This window comes from Monopterus albus, unplaced genomic scaffold, assembly GCF_001952655.1.
Source record: "Monopterus albus unplaced genomic scaffold, M_albus_1.0 scaffold66.1, whole genome shotgun sequence".
In the NCBI taxonomy this organism is placed as follows: domain Eukaryota; kingdom Metazoa; phylum Chordata; class Actinopteri; order Synbranchiformes; family Synbranchidae; genus Monopterus; species Monopterus albus.
In genome coordinates this window covers 1,860,238-1,877,410 of record NW_018127946.1, presented here as the reverse complement: position 1 = coordinate 1,877,410, position 17,173 = coordinate 1,860,238, and the positions used below count along the sequence as shown (strand labels likewise).

General features: G+C 39.3%; 2 protein-coding genes across 5 annotated transcripts in view; one reads left to right on the top strand and one right to left on the bottom strand.

Annotated features, from left to right (window-relative positions):
• The window catches only part of LOC109962667 (CTD small phosphatase-like protein), a 19,898-nt gene extending 12,555 nt beyond the window's left edge, over positions 1-7,343 (bottom strand). The window contains exon 1 of one of the 2 annotated variants that reach the window (XM_020604564.1): positions 6,606-7,343. In XM_020604564.1, coding sequence (XP_020460220.1) covers positions 6,606-6,681 — 76 coding nt within the window. In that variant the 5' untranslated portion in view covers positions 6,682-7,343. The remainder of the gene's footprint in view (positions 1-6,605) is intronic. The other variant, XM_020604565.1, reaches the window with a different exon arrangement.
• A 729-nt stretch (positions 7,344-8,072) lies between these two features.
• hhatla (hedgehog acyltransferase like, a) lies at positions 8,073-15,711 on the top strand. 3 transcript variants are annotated; one of them, XM_020604496.1, is made up of 13 exons: positions 8,073-8,330; positions 9,382-9,509; positions 10,852-10,919; positions 11,019-11,132; positions 11,644-11,664; positions 11,907-12,101; positions 12,819-13,028; positions 13,472-13,643; positions 14,228-14,372; positions 14,484-14,519; positions 14,604-14,805; positions 14,924-15,065; positions 15,262-15,711. In XM_020604496.1, the coding sequence occupies exons 2-13, from the start codon at positions 9,404-9,406 to the stop codon at positions 15,402-15,404; spliced, it is 1,554 nt and encodes a 517-aa protein (XP_020460152.1). In that variant the 5' UTR covers positions 8,073-8,330; positions 9,382-9,403; the 3' UTR covers positions 15,405-15,711. The 3 variants fall into 3 exon arrangements, with proteins under 3 accessions (XP_020460152.1, XP_020460154.1, XP_020460153.1); XM_020604498.1 differs by lacking the exon at positions 8,073-8,330 and having other exon boundaries at positions 9,432-9,509; positions 10,854-10,919; XM_020604497.1 differs by lacking the exons at positions 8,073-8,330; positions 9,382-9,509; positions 10,852-10,919; positions 11,019-11,132 and having other exon boundaries at positions 11,195-11,659; positions 11,912-12,101.
• Positions 15,712-17,173: the final 1,462 nt, after the last annotated feature.

Sequence of the window (17,173 nt, the reverse complement as noted above, 5' to 3'; positions counted from 1 at the left end):
TCCCTGCGCTCATGTTAAAACAAGTAAAACTTGGACGCAGTGCACTGTCGAAACCTCAACACGTCCATTGCAGAGAACGTGACAAACCATAAAGAAAATGAAGCAGAATCTGATTTTGGCAGGCCCAGATCATCTCCTCCTCATCATCAATACAGCTGACGTCAGAGATTTTCACTAATATGTAGATAGACACATCATGCATCCAAATCCACTGCTCGAAAAACCAGTTAATATCTGCTAACCACCTCCTGGAAAGTTTTTTGGTCACCTAGCAACTGGCACTCAAAATCTGTGCGATTTGCGCATGTGTGCTCTCCTCCCATGTGCTGTGCCCAACCCCAGCGAAGTGAAGTCCGGCTGTGCTGTCGGGCACCTACACTAAATTTGACAACAATTTCGTTTAGGGTACTGTTATGGCATTTCTCACTACTGTCAGAAGTTTTACCAACCAGTCAATCGATTAATGGCGAAAATAATCAGCAGATTATTCCATAATAAAAACAATCAATAGTTGCACTTTGATACAAAATAGTCCAGCAGAGCTCAACCTCAACTGACTTCAACAGTCAAATCCTGCTTTTAAGGTACATCATTTCTGCATTGAGCAGCCTACTTCTGCTTTTAATCCTTTGTACATTTTTGTGATCATAACGTACTTTGACATAACATTTTCAATTCAGGTCTTCTACTTGTAACAGAGTAGCCTATTTTACAGTGACCGTAGTACTTTTACTTAAGAATGTAAATGCTTCCTCTTGGTATCATACTGTGAAAATCTCATACTGTTGCAACACTAAGTCAATGCAGAAACAAAGTCAGGGTGTTAAAGTTAATGCTAAATACCTGCAAAGAAAGTGCAGAAATCTACCATATTTGACTGGGTCAAATAAATATGGTTTGTCCTCTTTTATATAAAAAAAAAAAAAAGGGTTGCTAGTTTCTCTTTCAGATTATTGCCTGTAAAATACTCACTGATGCTTTTTTTTGCTATATCTGCAGTGCTTCCGCTGATAACATTTCACCATGGCACCCTGCCATGTCAAATCTTTGCTGTCACAGCAAAAGATCAGTCTGACCAATCAATCATTTAGCCAAACACTGTGTTGACTCGGTTTGGAAGCCTGTAAAACAAGGCAGCAAGTCATATTCACAGATGCAATTAAGGCCAATTTACTGAGGGTGTTTTTGGACCCATTTGTCACATAGCAGATAAAACTCCATTCTGTCAAATGTGCCTCCGACACACACTTGTATGCGATACATCACCCCTGGATGAGCCGTTCTTTTGTTGCTTCAGGTCTATTTTCCCTGGTGCATTCAGTGAAGCATGATCTCCACAGACAGCTGTTTAAAAATCACACAACTCCCCTGTTAACTCAGACTGACTCTCCTCCATCTCTTTAGCAGGCCGGGGGGGGGGGGGGGGAGCATTTCAAACAAGAAAGAAAAAAAAATCTGTAAAATCAATGAATGAATCCATAGATAAAAACATGGTGATTTCTTCAGCATAACTCTACATGAAAACTTTGCCCAGTACATTTTGCTGTTGGTCAGCCTGGTGAAGACTGCCCATCAGCCGTCCCTCATCAGGAGGTGCTGAAAGACACAGATATTCTGGCCAAAGAACAAATGTACAACATTATTTGAACTGACATTGCCAAGGCCCCCACCCCGGACACTGCCTCTAAACACTGATCTGAATGCAGCCTAGTAGAAAAATGATGTCTGTTAAATACTGCATGTACCATTTAAACGTACTGAAAAAAAAAAAGGGAAAGGATGGAGAAGGAACCAGCGCAGTGCACAATTAGAGCAGCTCATCAAGTGTTGTTTATTGTTGCATCATGTGAAATAAAATGAATGCCAAGTATGTTGCATAATACACCACACATATAGTTGCACATGCTAAGGTTGGTCTGTTCACTCTGATGCTGTTGTCAGTCCCAATAATGTTTGTTTCATACAAGTTCATTATGAGGTGGCGAGAAACTTAACATTACACTCAAAAATTTTATTATTACTTTGATGTATTATATAATGAAATAAATACAAATCAAGTTTATGGTGTGTTGTGTTCATTCTCTGCTTTTTGTGCTGTTCCAATGCAAACAAAAGAAATAAACATGAGAATGCCAAAGAATTTATGACTGAAATAATTTTCTGGGAAAAGTGGTGCATTATCTGACAGAAATGCTGGGGTGTCCATATTAGTGGCCACAACTGTATATAACGCAAATGTCAATGCAAGTCTTGTTCCACCACAAACTTACAACAGTCCCATTGATAGCAGTTATTAATTACAAATTGAGAGATTATTTTCTATACCAGTTTCATGAAAGTGCATGTCTGTGGATCTAACACATCTATGGCGTGAAGTGTGAGAGGAAACATACATAAGAAAGGCCCCAGCTGGTCAGCTGAACCAAACTCAGGATATTCTTGTTGTAATAAGACAAAGCTTCCCACTGAGTTGCTGTGCCCCCTGTTCATCATATTTAAAAGTGTAACAAGCCTTTTAATAATAAAACATGTCTTATTTGTATTTATATTAACATGACTTCCTTAGTAATTAGTAAGACAGTAGGTTACAATAGCAAATCAAAAGTAAAAAAAAAAAAAAAAAAGCATGTTTACAAAGTCCAGAGTGGCAAACTATCTGGCTGAAGTGATAGTGGCAATCACTGAACAACTGCAGTCCTCAGTGCAAACTACCAAACAAAAGTCAATCTTCAGAAATGTCTTGACTGTACAAGAGTATTTGGTCTTAGAGGTAAAGGGATCACACAACAGGTGCCCACACATCTCACTGTTGCATTAAGGGTCTAGTGCCACAATCTCAATGGTGACTTTACACTTATACACTGTACAAAATTTCATCAAGAACACAAACCCGCTAAAACCACAGCTCAACTTATCTTATGTTGAAAATCAAGTCTGTTTGTTTGATTTTCCAAATTATAGCACAGTATGACTGCAAAAATGCTAAATTATCATTGTCATCTTTGCATGTGGTTATACTTGGCCTGGGGGTCAGTGGTGCCCTGGCCAACAGGGCAGCAAGTCTATATTTAGGCTGCTGCTGCTGCTGCTTGGCAGTCGGATCAGTGTGAAAGGCAGGCACATGTTGTAAGACAACCAGTGGAGACACACTGAGAGCAAAGGTGGTCAATTCTTATGCAGACAGTTTGGAGTCTGTTCAAGCAATGGAAGACCTGTTAAATTCCTCTAGACAAGTGCTGAGATGAGCTACATGTTAAGTGCTTTGCAATAGATAAGGGCCAGTCAGGTCACTGGCTATGCAATAAACTCAGGGAACAAAACTAAGAATCCTGCTGTATATATGATTGTGACAGAGTGGAGAGAAATTTGATACCTGTTCAAATGTTAAATAAAAAAATACTTTCTGGATCTTTTCAAAATCCTAGTCATATCACAGTCAATGTCCAAGTCCCTCAAACTCAGCTGTTTTTATAATGTTAACAATAAATGGAAGAAACAACATGGCCACACAATTTCTATACTTTGGGTAATATCTGACTTGGCCTCAAGGGAAGAACTCAGTATTAAGAGAAAATGAAAACAAACAGCAACATCTCTGCTCTACTTCATCCTCTTGCACAACATACAGCACTTACTGAGGCCATTATTAAGTATGATTTTCATGTAGCTGTTAAACATACAACAGTAAATTTCCACTGTGTTGTGTGTGCTGCTACACAAGGCTCTTCTGTTGGTAAACAATTTTAGATAATACCAAAATGCAACTGACAACAGATAACATGACTTTATAAGTAGGCCCATTATCACTGACTGAATTGTGCCAATTCATTATTCTGCAATTAAAACCATTTCAAAATTGCAAATTACCCCCACAGTGCGTCTTTAACCAGCACTACACACCAATCGAGTTCAGGAGGCAATACATATATTTCACTACACTTAGTTGCTAAATAAAATTAATGATTAAGCTGTCAATCTCTCAATTAATCAGTCTATAGATGAGTGAACATGTCAGCACTGTGAAACTTTGTCCAAGCTGCACCACTGCTCTTGCCTAATATCCACAGGGTTCAGCTACAGACCCCCACACCAACCACACAACTCATTGAATAATACAAAGGGCTAGCTCTGTACATGACAAATACATACCACAAGACCAAACCTTTTCAATGTACAGAAACAAGGCAAAAAGCCAATAAAAAAATGCTTTTATAAAGCCATAGCCTGAGCTGGCTGGATTTGTACTGGAAAAGCAATTTTAACAATTCATTCAATTTAATTTTAATCATTAGCAGAAGATTTTTCCAATCAACTAACCACTTAACTGGCTAATTATTTCAGTCCTGCTCATACCCAGTGGTCCCGGTGACTTCACAACACCTAGGCATTCTAGTTTGATTTATAAAATGAAAACAACCGTTTCAAAAACATCTTGTAAAAGACCTTTCTGGCAAAATAACAAATCACAATCATCACAATATTTTTACTAAAACATAATATCAAGCTATTTGTCAAGTTGCATATGTCTGACTGCAATGGAATCGGCATATTTTTTACTGCCATACATGGCAATATTTTGCCATAACAGACACATGCCTGCAATGATAACCTCCCATGATGCCCATACATGTTCAAGTCGCAAAGAATACATAGTAACTGCCGAGGGATACCTTTGTACCCTCAAAGGAGAATGCAATGTTGTGCTTGAAAGACTTGGGTTCTCACATTACTAACGGACTGAGAAGTGAGGCTTGAGATGTGATACAGATATGCATCCCATGGGCCTGGGTGACCCGCCAAGTGTCAGCAAAACAAAGAATGTAAATAAATGGACTTTATCTGCTATGGTCTTGAAAGAGACAGAAGGGCTGTGCCAAAAATCACACTAGCCATGGTATACAGGTATAATTTCTCCCTATAATAAGAATTTGTCCTTCTCAAGATACTGACGATATGCAGTATGACAACAGTATACGTGCCTTAACATGGCATGCCCAGTACGTCTACAAACAGAACAAGAATAGTGGAAGAAGGGGTAAGCCTGATGGAAGAATTAATTCTGAAAAAAGGAGCTTCCTCTATTGTTTGGCTACAAGAGATCAAATGTGAATCAAATATTTATGATTTGTAACTTATATTGTAAGACCTAAAAAGGGTGCAAACACAAATTTGTTCCACGACCTCAAGCAAAAATGCCTACCAAGAATACAAGGAGAGCCAGAAGCAGTGTGAAGACAACAAAGCAGATGCTAGACTGACAACAAGTAAGCAAAGTCCTTTAATTCAGCATTTTTGCCTGTGACAACAGTAGTAAACGTTGGAACAAACTGACAGAGGAGGGGGGCACGTTGCATAACTGAAGACATGGTGCCAATCGAAACTGTTTACAAGGAGTGATTTGTAAATAAAATTCATGTTCTTTTTTAGCCTACCTAATTGGTATAGTTGGGATGGTGGTCAATCTTAAGTTTGACTTTTTGGATAACTATTTGCACATCTATTAAGACTGTCTGCAGATTTGACTTGTGGGTAAAAAATATGTTGAATACTATTTTCATACTGTTATTTATATTGTTGCCACAAATGTACAGTAAAAAATCCTGACAGTTTTTAGTCAATATCACCCAACACTGGGAGACAGCTGACATCCACTGCAAACCACGCTTGAGTGTGAGTGGAAAAATAAGTCAAGAGCAATGGACAGATGGAGTTTGACACTGGGATCCTCCTACAGTCAAACTAACAATTTTATCTTTAAATGTGTATCACATTTTACTGATAATAAAAATAAGAAGACACCACTTTTAACTAGTAGTGAATTTCACTGCCTAATACAAAACAGAAAGCAAGTACATTCAACCATAAGATTGCTTCGATGTTTCCAACACAAGCAAAAGCAGATCTTCCAACATCAATCTAAATATATGCATCCTACGAGATTATCAAAGTCGTGATGGGTTTACCACAAAGTTTCATGTCCGAATGAAAATGCTGCACTAACTCACATCCAACATTAATGACAACAGACACATTCCTCTCTGTCCGGATGTTTGTTTCGTCCTGAAAAAACTTTTGCCCCTCTTCCCAAACCACCATTAACTTTGTAATTTCTTGTGGCTCATATCACCTGTCAAAACTTTCAGTTCAGTTAAGAAGCCAAGAAACAAAAAGTGTTATATGCAAATGCATGTCATTAATGGACTCAAGTTAGTGTTGACAACTAATATGTGTCAAAAGATCAGTAACGTATACGTTAATTGAGCAGAACTTAATGGGGTACTGTTGGGAACACGTCCTGACACTGTAGCGCTCTACACACCGAGCGCTCAAGCAAACAATCGTTAAGCTAGTTCGAGAACTTATTCGGACAAGGTCCCCCTGGTATACGGGTTGCTTACTGAGAGTCTGTTAGCTCCCCTAATGCTAAAGTTTATTCTGTGTCATTTTCCATATGACCATCCGTGTTTTTATGTGACTATCAACAAACAGGCAACCAGCGTCTTACACCCAGAGCAGCTAGCAAGCGCGAGCTAAATGCTAACGTCAGTCGAGAAAAGTAGTTAGCTGCTAGCATTAGTTATCTATTATTAATTGACTTTGCTTACCCTTTTCCTGGCTGAATGATATTATTTCCTCCTCCTTCGGGTTGGAAACTTGGGTTATTATGGACATGTGGTCCATTTAGACGGGTGGTTATTCTTGTTTTGTTTCCCACAATGTGACAGTGCGTTTACTTCTTTTGCTAACTACGGTTAGCTAGCTAGCTGTTTAAGATAAGGATGACCAGCTAGCCCACAAAGCCAGACAACCGTCCAGGGCGAAGTGTTGTGGTAGCCAGCCAGCCAGCTAGCACGGTGGTCAATGGAATCCAGTTAATGGCTGTCATTTATGGCTCTCCGCAAAATATCATCGCTGCAAACAAATATTTTGTGGGCAATGTTGATAGCATATCTGTCTTTTAAAAAAACGACGCTGAATTGCTAACAAACTGAAGTTAGCAAGTTAGCTTTGCAGCTCCGTTGATCCAAACTGTGAGGCCGTGTCTGGAACAACGTTGAAAACACCAGGAAGCCCGTCGGAGGATTGTTTTGTCCAAAAACATTTATCAAACGCGAGTTGTTCAACGTTGGCTGACACTTTCAAACAAACAGTTCATGTCTTCTGGCCTTACATTCCCTGTGCAACATGGAGGCTTTATGTATTTTGAGTTGCTTCTGAAGCGGGGCCACTCCGAGTGGGAGGGGGCGGTTTGTTTCTGTGACGGATTCTCTCAGGCAGGCAGCACAAATTCGCCACACCACATAGTTCAACCCATGTTTCTGGCTGGGACACGGCCTTTTCAATCTTCCTTCGCTCTGCAATTATTGTACTGCACGCAACAAATTAGGTCTTTATTACTGACATAAAAATTATACATACATTTATGGAATATAAACACTTTGTACCACTGTATATGGCAAAACAGCCGCAGCTTTAACATGCAAATCGCAGCCAATTTGGACACCAAAGCAAATTGTTGATATTAACCTAAAAGCCTTGCTGCATGTTCTTTCCACGTTGATTAGTGGACATGTTTAAAAGGCGAGGGCGTCACCTAGTGTCTATCCTAAGAAAATGTTTCAAGTATACTCTACATTCATAATGATAAAATACAGTAGTTTATATTGCAGTGAAATACTGTATTACCACACCAGTCGCAGTATCAGCTTTGGAGCGCATGGTTTTTAGTGGTATTTCTAGGTTTTAACCAATTTAACGACTTTATAAGAATCCTATGACAGAGTATTAAAGAGGGTAGCCTAACCCAATAAAACATAGACTAAAAAAACAAGCAGCAGCGTTTGGACGTTTTAAATCTAATCTCTTATTTCATTTAGTAGATTCTGTAATATTTGCATGCCAAATTTAATGCATTTCAAGTCCAGACAATTACAGTTTTGCTTGAGTTTCACATCTGCTCCTACAGTGAACATACTGACTGATGCACCTGCTTTCCTCCTCATATTTAACAATTGTCCCGCAATGCTTTTGCGCTCCAGTAAGGTCAGGTGGGTTCGGTGTGGACCACCCCTCACTGCGGTGGAGCAGTGAAGGATAAATATATCCCCCTCCTCCTCCCCCTCCTCCCCTTCCTCCTCCCCTAGTTGAGTCCGCAACATCCTGACTGATCGAGGCTGGTGATCAGGCAGCGTCAGCCGCAAGTCTCCACAACACGGATGAATTAGAAAAGCAGCTGTAAACAAACCGTTTCCTTTTATTTATACTTTATGTTAAAGAGTCGGGGTGTAAACACTACTGCCCTCTTCTTGACAGTGTGAAGCGGATACAAGGTTAGTAAAAACATCTTTTGTTTCCGCATAAGGTTAAATATAAGAGTAACCATCAATGCCCGTGTGGCTCTGTGTGCATGGAGCAGTAAAAGAGTAAACCTGAATTTGTATGCAGGACGTTTTTCTGGGGGCCCTTCTTAGCCATGGTTACATCTTGGCATGGACAGGACTTGTCAGTCCAACTCCTTTAACTTTATCTCAGTGTGCGACATGAGCCTGAAATACAGAATCAATGACAAGTGCATTATTCTTCACTGGAGAATATTTGTTTTCCCATTCAGATGCACCATTCTTGGTCATTCCCGTTAGTGCTAATTATTGTGTGAAGTGAGTCCCCGTTGCCCCTCAGATCACATAGCAGTGCAGCTGCCCTGCTGTACAGCAGATCAACTGCAAGAGCTATAATAGGAAGGAGAGGTAGGGTTGCGCAGCTGACGATGCTGATTCCGAGGAGCCAGGGTTCTGCAGTCCTATTTAAGTCACTGGCCTGTCGATCTTAAAGGATTATTAGTAAAACGTCACCACGTTAAAACACCTTCGTCTGTATTAAGTCAAGAAGAGCATGCTGATTTGTGTTGGCACATTGGATAGGCCACACTGTATGTGTTTGAGGGTGTACAGTTTAAGCTTACTTTAGGCTGATTTACCACTTGGATGTATTGTAATTTGTTTATTGCTTTCAAGTAAATCTATATGAATGGTACTGACTACACGGAACAGTTGAAATTAATACAGTGATAGTATAGCATGCTGTATCTTTTGTGTTTTGTTTTGTTATTAGTAATTTTTATTGTTAAACCACACGCAGTATTTCTAAAACAAGGTTGTCAAAGTGCATGTTTTAATACTGAGGCCTCAGGCCTGACCACAACTTCACAAGTCTCTTCACAATAATCAATGATATTTCAGAAACACCGGTTCAATAAAAACGGATAAATCTCTTGAAAACATTTTTTTTATGTTCTGTTACCAGCTTTAGTTTATTTTTGTTCATGCTCATACCGTTTGCCTTCAGTCAGGTCTAATCTTGTGTGGCTTTCTATTCTGTTAGGCTCCCTCTGTACTGATTCACCATGGGGATCAAGACTGCCCTCCCCAGATATGAGCTGTATTTCTACACAGCTGTACTGGCTGTGGCCATGATATGGGCAGGCAGTTGGATATTTGAGGCTTCAAGTGGTGAGTGCACAATGTGTCAGGCGATGTCTGAAGCATACATACACATGCACACTGTCAGTGTCACAAAAAATCTGTAACACAGTGGCAGAACTTTGCTGATATTCACTGAAATTCATTTATATTTATCAAACACTTTTCCACTTTTCCAGCAGCCAATCTAGAGTTGCACCCAGTCAACACCTATAATTCAAATAAACCTCAGTGAAAAATCACTTGTATGTAACAATGTAAATTTATTATTAAAATCTCCTTCCTACTTAAAACACTGCTGTGTTGCACCTCAAACTAATTTCATGTAGCAAATTAAAAAAAGGCCATCCTCCCCCAAGGAATCCCTCCATGTTTTAATATGAAGACAATTTAAAAGTGATCCAGTTACGTTCTAATTATTTTTCTGATGGAGATATTTTAGTTTAAGTCTCACTGAGGACGAAGCCACCTAATTGCAAATATTTTATCCAGGATGAAAAAATGCTACAACACACAGAGATCTGAATGGACTGAGTGTGATGTGGTGAATGGCACTGTCTGTCACTGCCTGTGCTGTGAGACTGGTGGGACTGGAGTCATGTTGTCAGATATTAGACTATCTTACTTCCCTTATTCAGTTTTCTTCTCCAATACTACAATATTTGTTTCTTCAAATGGTCATTTATGGCTGCCCTCCTTGGGCATTCATAATACTCAGGTCTCCATGCTACAGTAGCAATGTATTCTGGTAATAGAAGTTTGGCTGTGTTCCCAGAAGTAAGAGGCTTTCCCTGACTGCCCCTCCACACCGCGGAATCCTTTTTCATGGCCATTAGTGTAAGCAGGCAAAGCTGGAGAGCCTGCTGTGAGGCTGCATGCATTTGCATTTGTTGATGTGTACTGAATGTCTCAACATTGCTCTCAGGATTATGATCACTATGATGTATTTCAATTTTTTAAAATAAATTCTGTTAGCATTTCCTTCAGGTGAAGTGAACAAATTTCTTACACACATGTTATAACCATATGAGTGTCGATGCCAGCCTCAAAAATAGAAAGCTTTGCGGTGAGTACATTATGTAATATCTGATGTTATCAAATAGACTGAATGTGCTCTCACACAATAAATTCACTGTGAACAATCCAGCAGTTACACCAAAGCTGTTCAAATTTGAACTCCTACAGGAGGTTAACTTAAAAAAGGGGTTCACGTTAGATAAAGCTGTCTGAAGTCTGGATTTAGCACTCCTCAGCCTAGAAGCATTACAACATCCTGCCATGAGTTGAAATATTAATGCTTTTTTGATTCAGTACTATTACCAGTGCACAGCTTCTTGCATATTGTTTGCTAGGTTTTTTCTTCTTTACTCAGAGAATGTAAACAGAAGGGCCTTCAAAGGAAGTGTGAAACCAGGATGGCATTATGTTGGCAGGAAAATGGTATGATTTTCAACTCAGTGTGAGCTATATTTGGATTTAATTCTACAGTACTGTATATCAAAAGACAGTGGTTGCCATTGCACCTCTCCTTTGCCACAGGATGTTGCGGACTTCGAATGGGTGATGTGGTTCTCTACATTCCGCAATCATATCCTTTTTGCTCTCGCCGGTCATGTGATCTTTGCCAAGATATTCACCCTGATAGCTCCAAAGGTGTGTGCATGCGTGTGTGGTAGACACAGAAAGATGTAGTGTGAATGTCCATCAGATAGAACTGTATTCAGACTCCATGCAGGTATAGCTGCATTGTACTGTATGTGTGCACTGTACATGTACATGTGTGTTTGTTTGTATGTATGTTCTTACACCTGTGAGTTAACACAAGCTTTGCTCCAGTCAGCGTCACACAGCAGATTTTATCTAACAGGTGCTATAAACACATTTAAAGCGAAGCTTCTTTTTACTGATGTAATCAAATTCAGGTCAGTTCAGTGCAATTTATTTCTCTATTCTACTGAGCAAAATGGTTTTGTTATGCTGTATATTTGTACTGCAAGGTCTAATATCATATTAACTTGATGCATGAGCATGACTTACATTCCTCTGATTGCAACATTTCTGTGTATTCTATCTATTATTCTTTCTCATGAATATTTTGGCATATTTAAAACAGTTCATTATGTTTCAAACTTGTTTTCTGTGTTGTTTCATGCTTACAATGAAGATTGGTATAGATGGATGTAAGGTAACATTAATAAACTTGTAAATTTAATAACATTTGTCACGTGTTTCATTTAAACCACTGATAGCTGAACAGTAGATTCATTTCACACAAATGAATCATTCCATCCTAAAGTACATCCACTGGTGTAGATTCTACTGTGTTACTGTACTAACACCACTCTTCGTGTGTGTTGCATTACATCATGAATTGTACAAAAATCCTGTGACGATGTTACACCGACGCTGGCCCCTCTTTACCCACAGCACAGATCCTTAATCTTTGGTGTGTACGGTGGTTTGGCAGTCCTGGTCACCATGGGCTGGACCTTCATGGCTCTGGTTCTATCTCATTGCATCATACTCTACAGCGTTGCCCTGGTCAAGAGGAAATGGATGTGCTTTGTAGCAGGCTTGACCACACTGGCCTCCATCAAGCTGGAGCCCTATAACTCCTGGCAGGTGAGTGGGTGGTTCCAACTTTAAACCTCAAATCAGCAGGCGGGCGGGCAAGCTCCATGCTGTAGGCGCAACAGTGCTGAATTCTCAGTTGTCTGATAAAGAATGAGCCACAGGTATTTTAAGGACATGTATAGAACAGGAGAAGAATCTTAAAGTTCATTCTTTAATGGAAATGTTGCCAGTGGAAACCATATGATTAAATTTTCTGCCTTTTGAATGAGCTGAAGGTTTTGTAAGTTACAGTAAACTCATGGAAAACATGAGGCTGAGAGAACAGATTTGAAAAAATAAATAATAAGAAAACAAGTGAAAGAATACATAGAGATGATATTAACAGAAATATACATTACAATACCTTAGACTATAGAAAAAGATGAGCCCATATTTGTGCAAAAGGTATCATAACAAAAATGTTGTGTGCTGTGCATAATATGAATATAGATATGTTAAAGTACACTGTATGGCTCATATAATAGAATAGAATAAAATAGAATGCAGTATTTTTTAACATATCCACATGTTGCACAGTCATAATATATTATGAAATTTATTTCAGAGAAATTATAAAGAATACCACCATGTTGTATAAGTTAAGTATTTCTATGTAAATGTTTTTTACAGTTTAGGCTTTAAGTGACCGCACCACACTGCATCGTCCTTTTCACTGGTCCACACTTCTACATTATGCTCAGAATACCGTACCTCTGACTTCTATAGGAATCCTTGGTGACTGGTTCCTTCAGCCTGCAAGACATCCTGTTCTATGGCGGCTGTGGCTTCAGCATCATACGCTGTATGAGCTTCGCTTTGGAAAACTGTGAAAAGAAGGATGGCAACTACACATTCTTTGACTTGCTGAGATACAACTTCTACCTCCCCTTCTTCTTCTTTGGACCTATCATGACTTTTGACAGGTATCATGCCCAGGTGAGGATTTTAAGATTAAACTGAATGTGGTGAGTGACTGTGGACAAGTTTAGTGAGCCAGCACTCATGATTGATATATGAGAAGGCTCCTGGAGGTTCATGTAATACCCTCATGGTGTGTCATTTTAGAACAGCTGATGAAACTGTGTAAGAATGCTGATGTGTTTATATTATTTAGTCTGAAAGCCAAGGACAGAATCAGAAAAGAAAACCTTTAGTCTCTTTAGTGCTCTCTTTTAAACTTGTTTAGATTCTCATTTTAAATCACAATGTAAGAATTTGTCAACATAACCTAGTTCAAAATCTGTGTATTACTACTACTGTTAGTTAAACAGTAACCTTTGCACACATCACTTACTATTATTCCAGCTATAGTGGACAATCACATCATATTACAGAAGAGTGCCGACTTGTTTGCAATACTGAAAGGTTTTATTTCACAGGCAAACACTGCCCAGCTGACACGCAAAGAGAGGGAGATGTGGAACATCACCACCAAGGCTTTGTTGCACCTGGGAGTTATTCTGTTGGTGGACGTCCTCTTCCACTATCTTTACATCTTGACAATCCCCAGTGACATGAAGCTGGTCACCAGACTCTCTGACTGGTGTCTGGGTGAGTTACATACAGTATCAGTAAAGGGTCTGGTACATCTGGCACTGATGTTTGTGTTTTGTTTTTATAAATGCTGATCATTTTTTTTCATTATTCAATGAAACTATAGTCAGAATCAACCATTTTTATGCCATAAAAAATACAAATGATTACTGTATACTCTTAGATTGAATTCTTTTCGGAGTAGAAATGACCCTTGAATTACACTGATACCATGATAGGACACCTAAACCTTTCACAGAACCCCAGACAAACTGACTCTGTCAGGGTTAGCTTCTCTTTTATTCACCTGGCTAATGGTAGAAGAATTGTTGGGATACTTAGCAGCTGAAGTAAACAATACATACAACTGCAAAGAAAATACAATTTTATTACAGGTTTTCCAAATGAATTTCACAAAGCTTTTGTTGGTATTAGGCATTATTGCTGACCGACACCCAATATTTACTAAAAGGCTAATATTTAGTTTGGCTTGTGGCATCATGATATTTCAATCCAAGTATTATATGTTTTATCAAACAACTTCTACCACTTTATTAGAAGTTTTATGAGCTAGCGTCAACATAAACTGTGTATCTCTGCAGCTGGCCTTGCTTATTCCAACCTGGTGTATGACTGGGTGAAATCAGCTGCGATGTTTGGTGTCATCAACACTGTGGCTACACTGGACCACCTGGACCCTCCTCAGCCCCCCAAGTGTATCACCATGCTCTATGTCTTTGCTGAGACGTACGTGTGACTCGCACTAGTTGTGTGGCGTCGAAATAAATCACTGTGTAGTTTGTTTGTTAACTGTGTTAAACCATAAAAGATTTACATGAAATATTTCTGTCTTTTTAGGCACTTTGACAGAGGCATCAATGACTGGTTGTGCAAGTGAGTGTCTGAAAGGGAATATTGTTAATCCTGTGTAGAAAAGATAATCCTTCACTGAGTTAAATCTGAGTTTAAATTTTGCAGGTATGTTTATGACTATATTGGAGGGAATCACAATAAAATCTTCAAGGAGCTCTTGGCAACTTTCTGCACCTTTGCTATCACCACTTTGTGGCTTGGCCCATGTGAAGTGGTTTATGTCTGGTCCTTTTTCAACTGCTTTGGCCTCAACTTTGAACTATGGGTGGCTAAATTCTTCTCTATACCACCATTTTCTAACATTGAGGTGAGGAAAATGATAACACTGAACAATTTTCCAAAGGGATACTCAATAGGAAGTTATATGGAACTTTAAATTTTATGCCACATCCTTGAATGTTTTCCTGCATGACTTCTGTTTCTAGGGTGCTATGGGTGAAGCCATGTCACGCAGGATCCGTGGTGTGTTCAATGCTGCCAACTTCTGGGCCATTGTCCTCTACAATGTTCTCTCCCTCAATAGTTTGGAGTTTGCCAAACTGGTGGCCAGAAGACTGATTTTCAAAGGTAGGGAATGGCAAGAGCTTTCTTTCACATAAAAAAAACAAAGAAGGAGTTGTAGAGTGGTTACAGGATTTTCTGCAGGTGAACATCTGCTCAAGGCACAGCATGAAGAATGCTGCATTCTTTTAAAGCTGTACCTTTCTGTCATTTCCCCCCCACATACATTTACACTTCTTTCCCTTTTTCTTTCCATTTCCAGGTTTCCCTCTGTCTACCCTCTCAGTGTTACTTGTGACCTACTGTGGTGTGCAGCTGGTGAAGGAGAGGGAGCGACAAAAAGCCCTGCTGGAGGAACCAGAGCCAGTGAAGCCAGTTGATGATGGCAAAGAAAAGGCCGAATAAACAGACAGAAAAACACAGAGTTTCACCAACTTCAGGGTCAGCAGCCCCCCTCTGTTCCATCCTTGGTCTTGCGAACTGTAATCAGAACAGACTGTAAAAAGCAGTCAGCACCTAGATTGTTCACAAGCCCATGTTTTTTTGTATGTCAGATGTGAGACAATGTTTCGAACTGTGAAATATCCACAAGTGCACTTGCCGGAGATAATTGCCACAAGCCTTGGCACAAAGTCACCAAAAGTGCACTTTGGATTTGTATTTTATCCGAACAAAAGATTGTTTATCAAATTATATGCCTGCCAAATATTTTATCTTACTATATTTAAGAGTATATATAAGAACATACATACAATATTGTAAAGGAACAACTACTGTTGTCAGTGTGGCTGCTTCTGTGTTCATTTTTGATTTTTGATTTTTTTTTTTTGGACCTTCCTCTTCTATTGTTTAAATCATTGTCAACATGAATATTTTTAGCCAGATGATGTCTTAATTTTGACAAAGGCATCTTAGATCCTAATCATCACAACTTTAAAGGGTTAAAACTTGAAAACACCTGGAAGGTTGCTAAGAATGAAGTTAAATTATGAAAATGAAATGGTGCTGTGGACATCTTCCACACTGCTTGCAATGTGTATTTGGTTTACTTTCACTGAGTGAAAATAAGTCACAATGTATGTGACTGTCCTCTTTATTTTAGTTCTGACTGAGAATGTATTAGGTCTATTTTAATGTTGAAAAACTGAATGTACTTCATCTGTCCAGAGAACAATAGCTTTAATCCCCACAGTGTCATGTTGCTGTAGGTGTAACATTTGGGCATATCTGTTCCCCACCCTCTCTCATATGATTCAGGCCCTCAGTTTGAAAGGCAGCTGGCCCAGCAGGGAATGTGAGTCAGCCTTGTCCTGCCTGTCACCAAAACCTGCTGTGTGTCTTCACTGCAGCAGGCAGAGGGAAGACCTGTATACAGATTTTACCATCTTTTCTCATTGTGGGTTTTTTAAAAATTGTTATTAAGTATAATTAAGTGTTCAGTTTGAAACCTGGAATAAAGTTTTATTTTTATCCTGGAGTGACACTTATGCTTTGACTTTGTCTTGTTGCTGTGTAAGTCCATCCATCATCTATATCGCTCCGGGGCATTGCTAGACATAAAGCTCTACTGGGGCATAGGACCCTCATAACTCAAATCCCAGTTTTTTTTTTATGTTTATTGCTTAGCCCACTATTCCACTGTCTGCTGCTACTACAACTACTGGGAAAGGTAAAAATGTAGATATTAACCTTTATGAAAATATTTCAACATACATTTATGGCGTAACGACTGAGAGGAGTAGTATATGTAGCACCGGAAATCAAGGGAATAATGAGGGACCAGGTGAAAGTGATAAGTGGTGATAGAGGACTGGGGTAAAGATGGAGTGGGTGGGTGAAGTGGAAAAGGGACCAAAAATAACAACACGGGATTGAAGAACGAGAGCAACAATAACAGTCTCTGCTTTTGAACACAAGGTGAACAGCCTGTACCACTGAGTGAATACTGCCCCAAAGAGCCCAGACACCAGGACACAATTTTAATATCAAGCGTGATTTTATGGTTTTTATTTAATCCAATCGTGATTTTAAACAGTCTAGATCAAGAAATGAATTTTCAAGCTCAGCATTAATTCAAATGCCCTCTCTGCAGAGTTTCTGATTTACAATCAAAGATAGTGGGTGATATGGTGTCCACGTTTTCTGACCACAAACAGGCTGCTGTTCACCGTTCT

What these genes read in the sequence shown, in the direction of transcription:
- hhatla (XM_020604496.1), top strand. Translation starts at nt 9,404, where the DNA reads ATGGGGATCAAGACTGCCCTCCCCAGATATGAGCTGTATTTCTACACA. An exon ending in TTGGTATAGATGGATGTAAG is followed by an intron (nt 11,665 to 11,906) that starts GTAACATTAATA and finishes CTTTACCCACAG; the next exon opens with CACAGATCCTTAATCTTTGG. An exon ending in TTGACAGGTATCATGCCCAG is followed by an intron (nt 13,029 to 13,471) that starts GTGAGGATTTTA and finishes TTTATTTCACAG; the next exon opens with GCAAACACTGCCCAGCTGAC.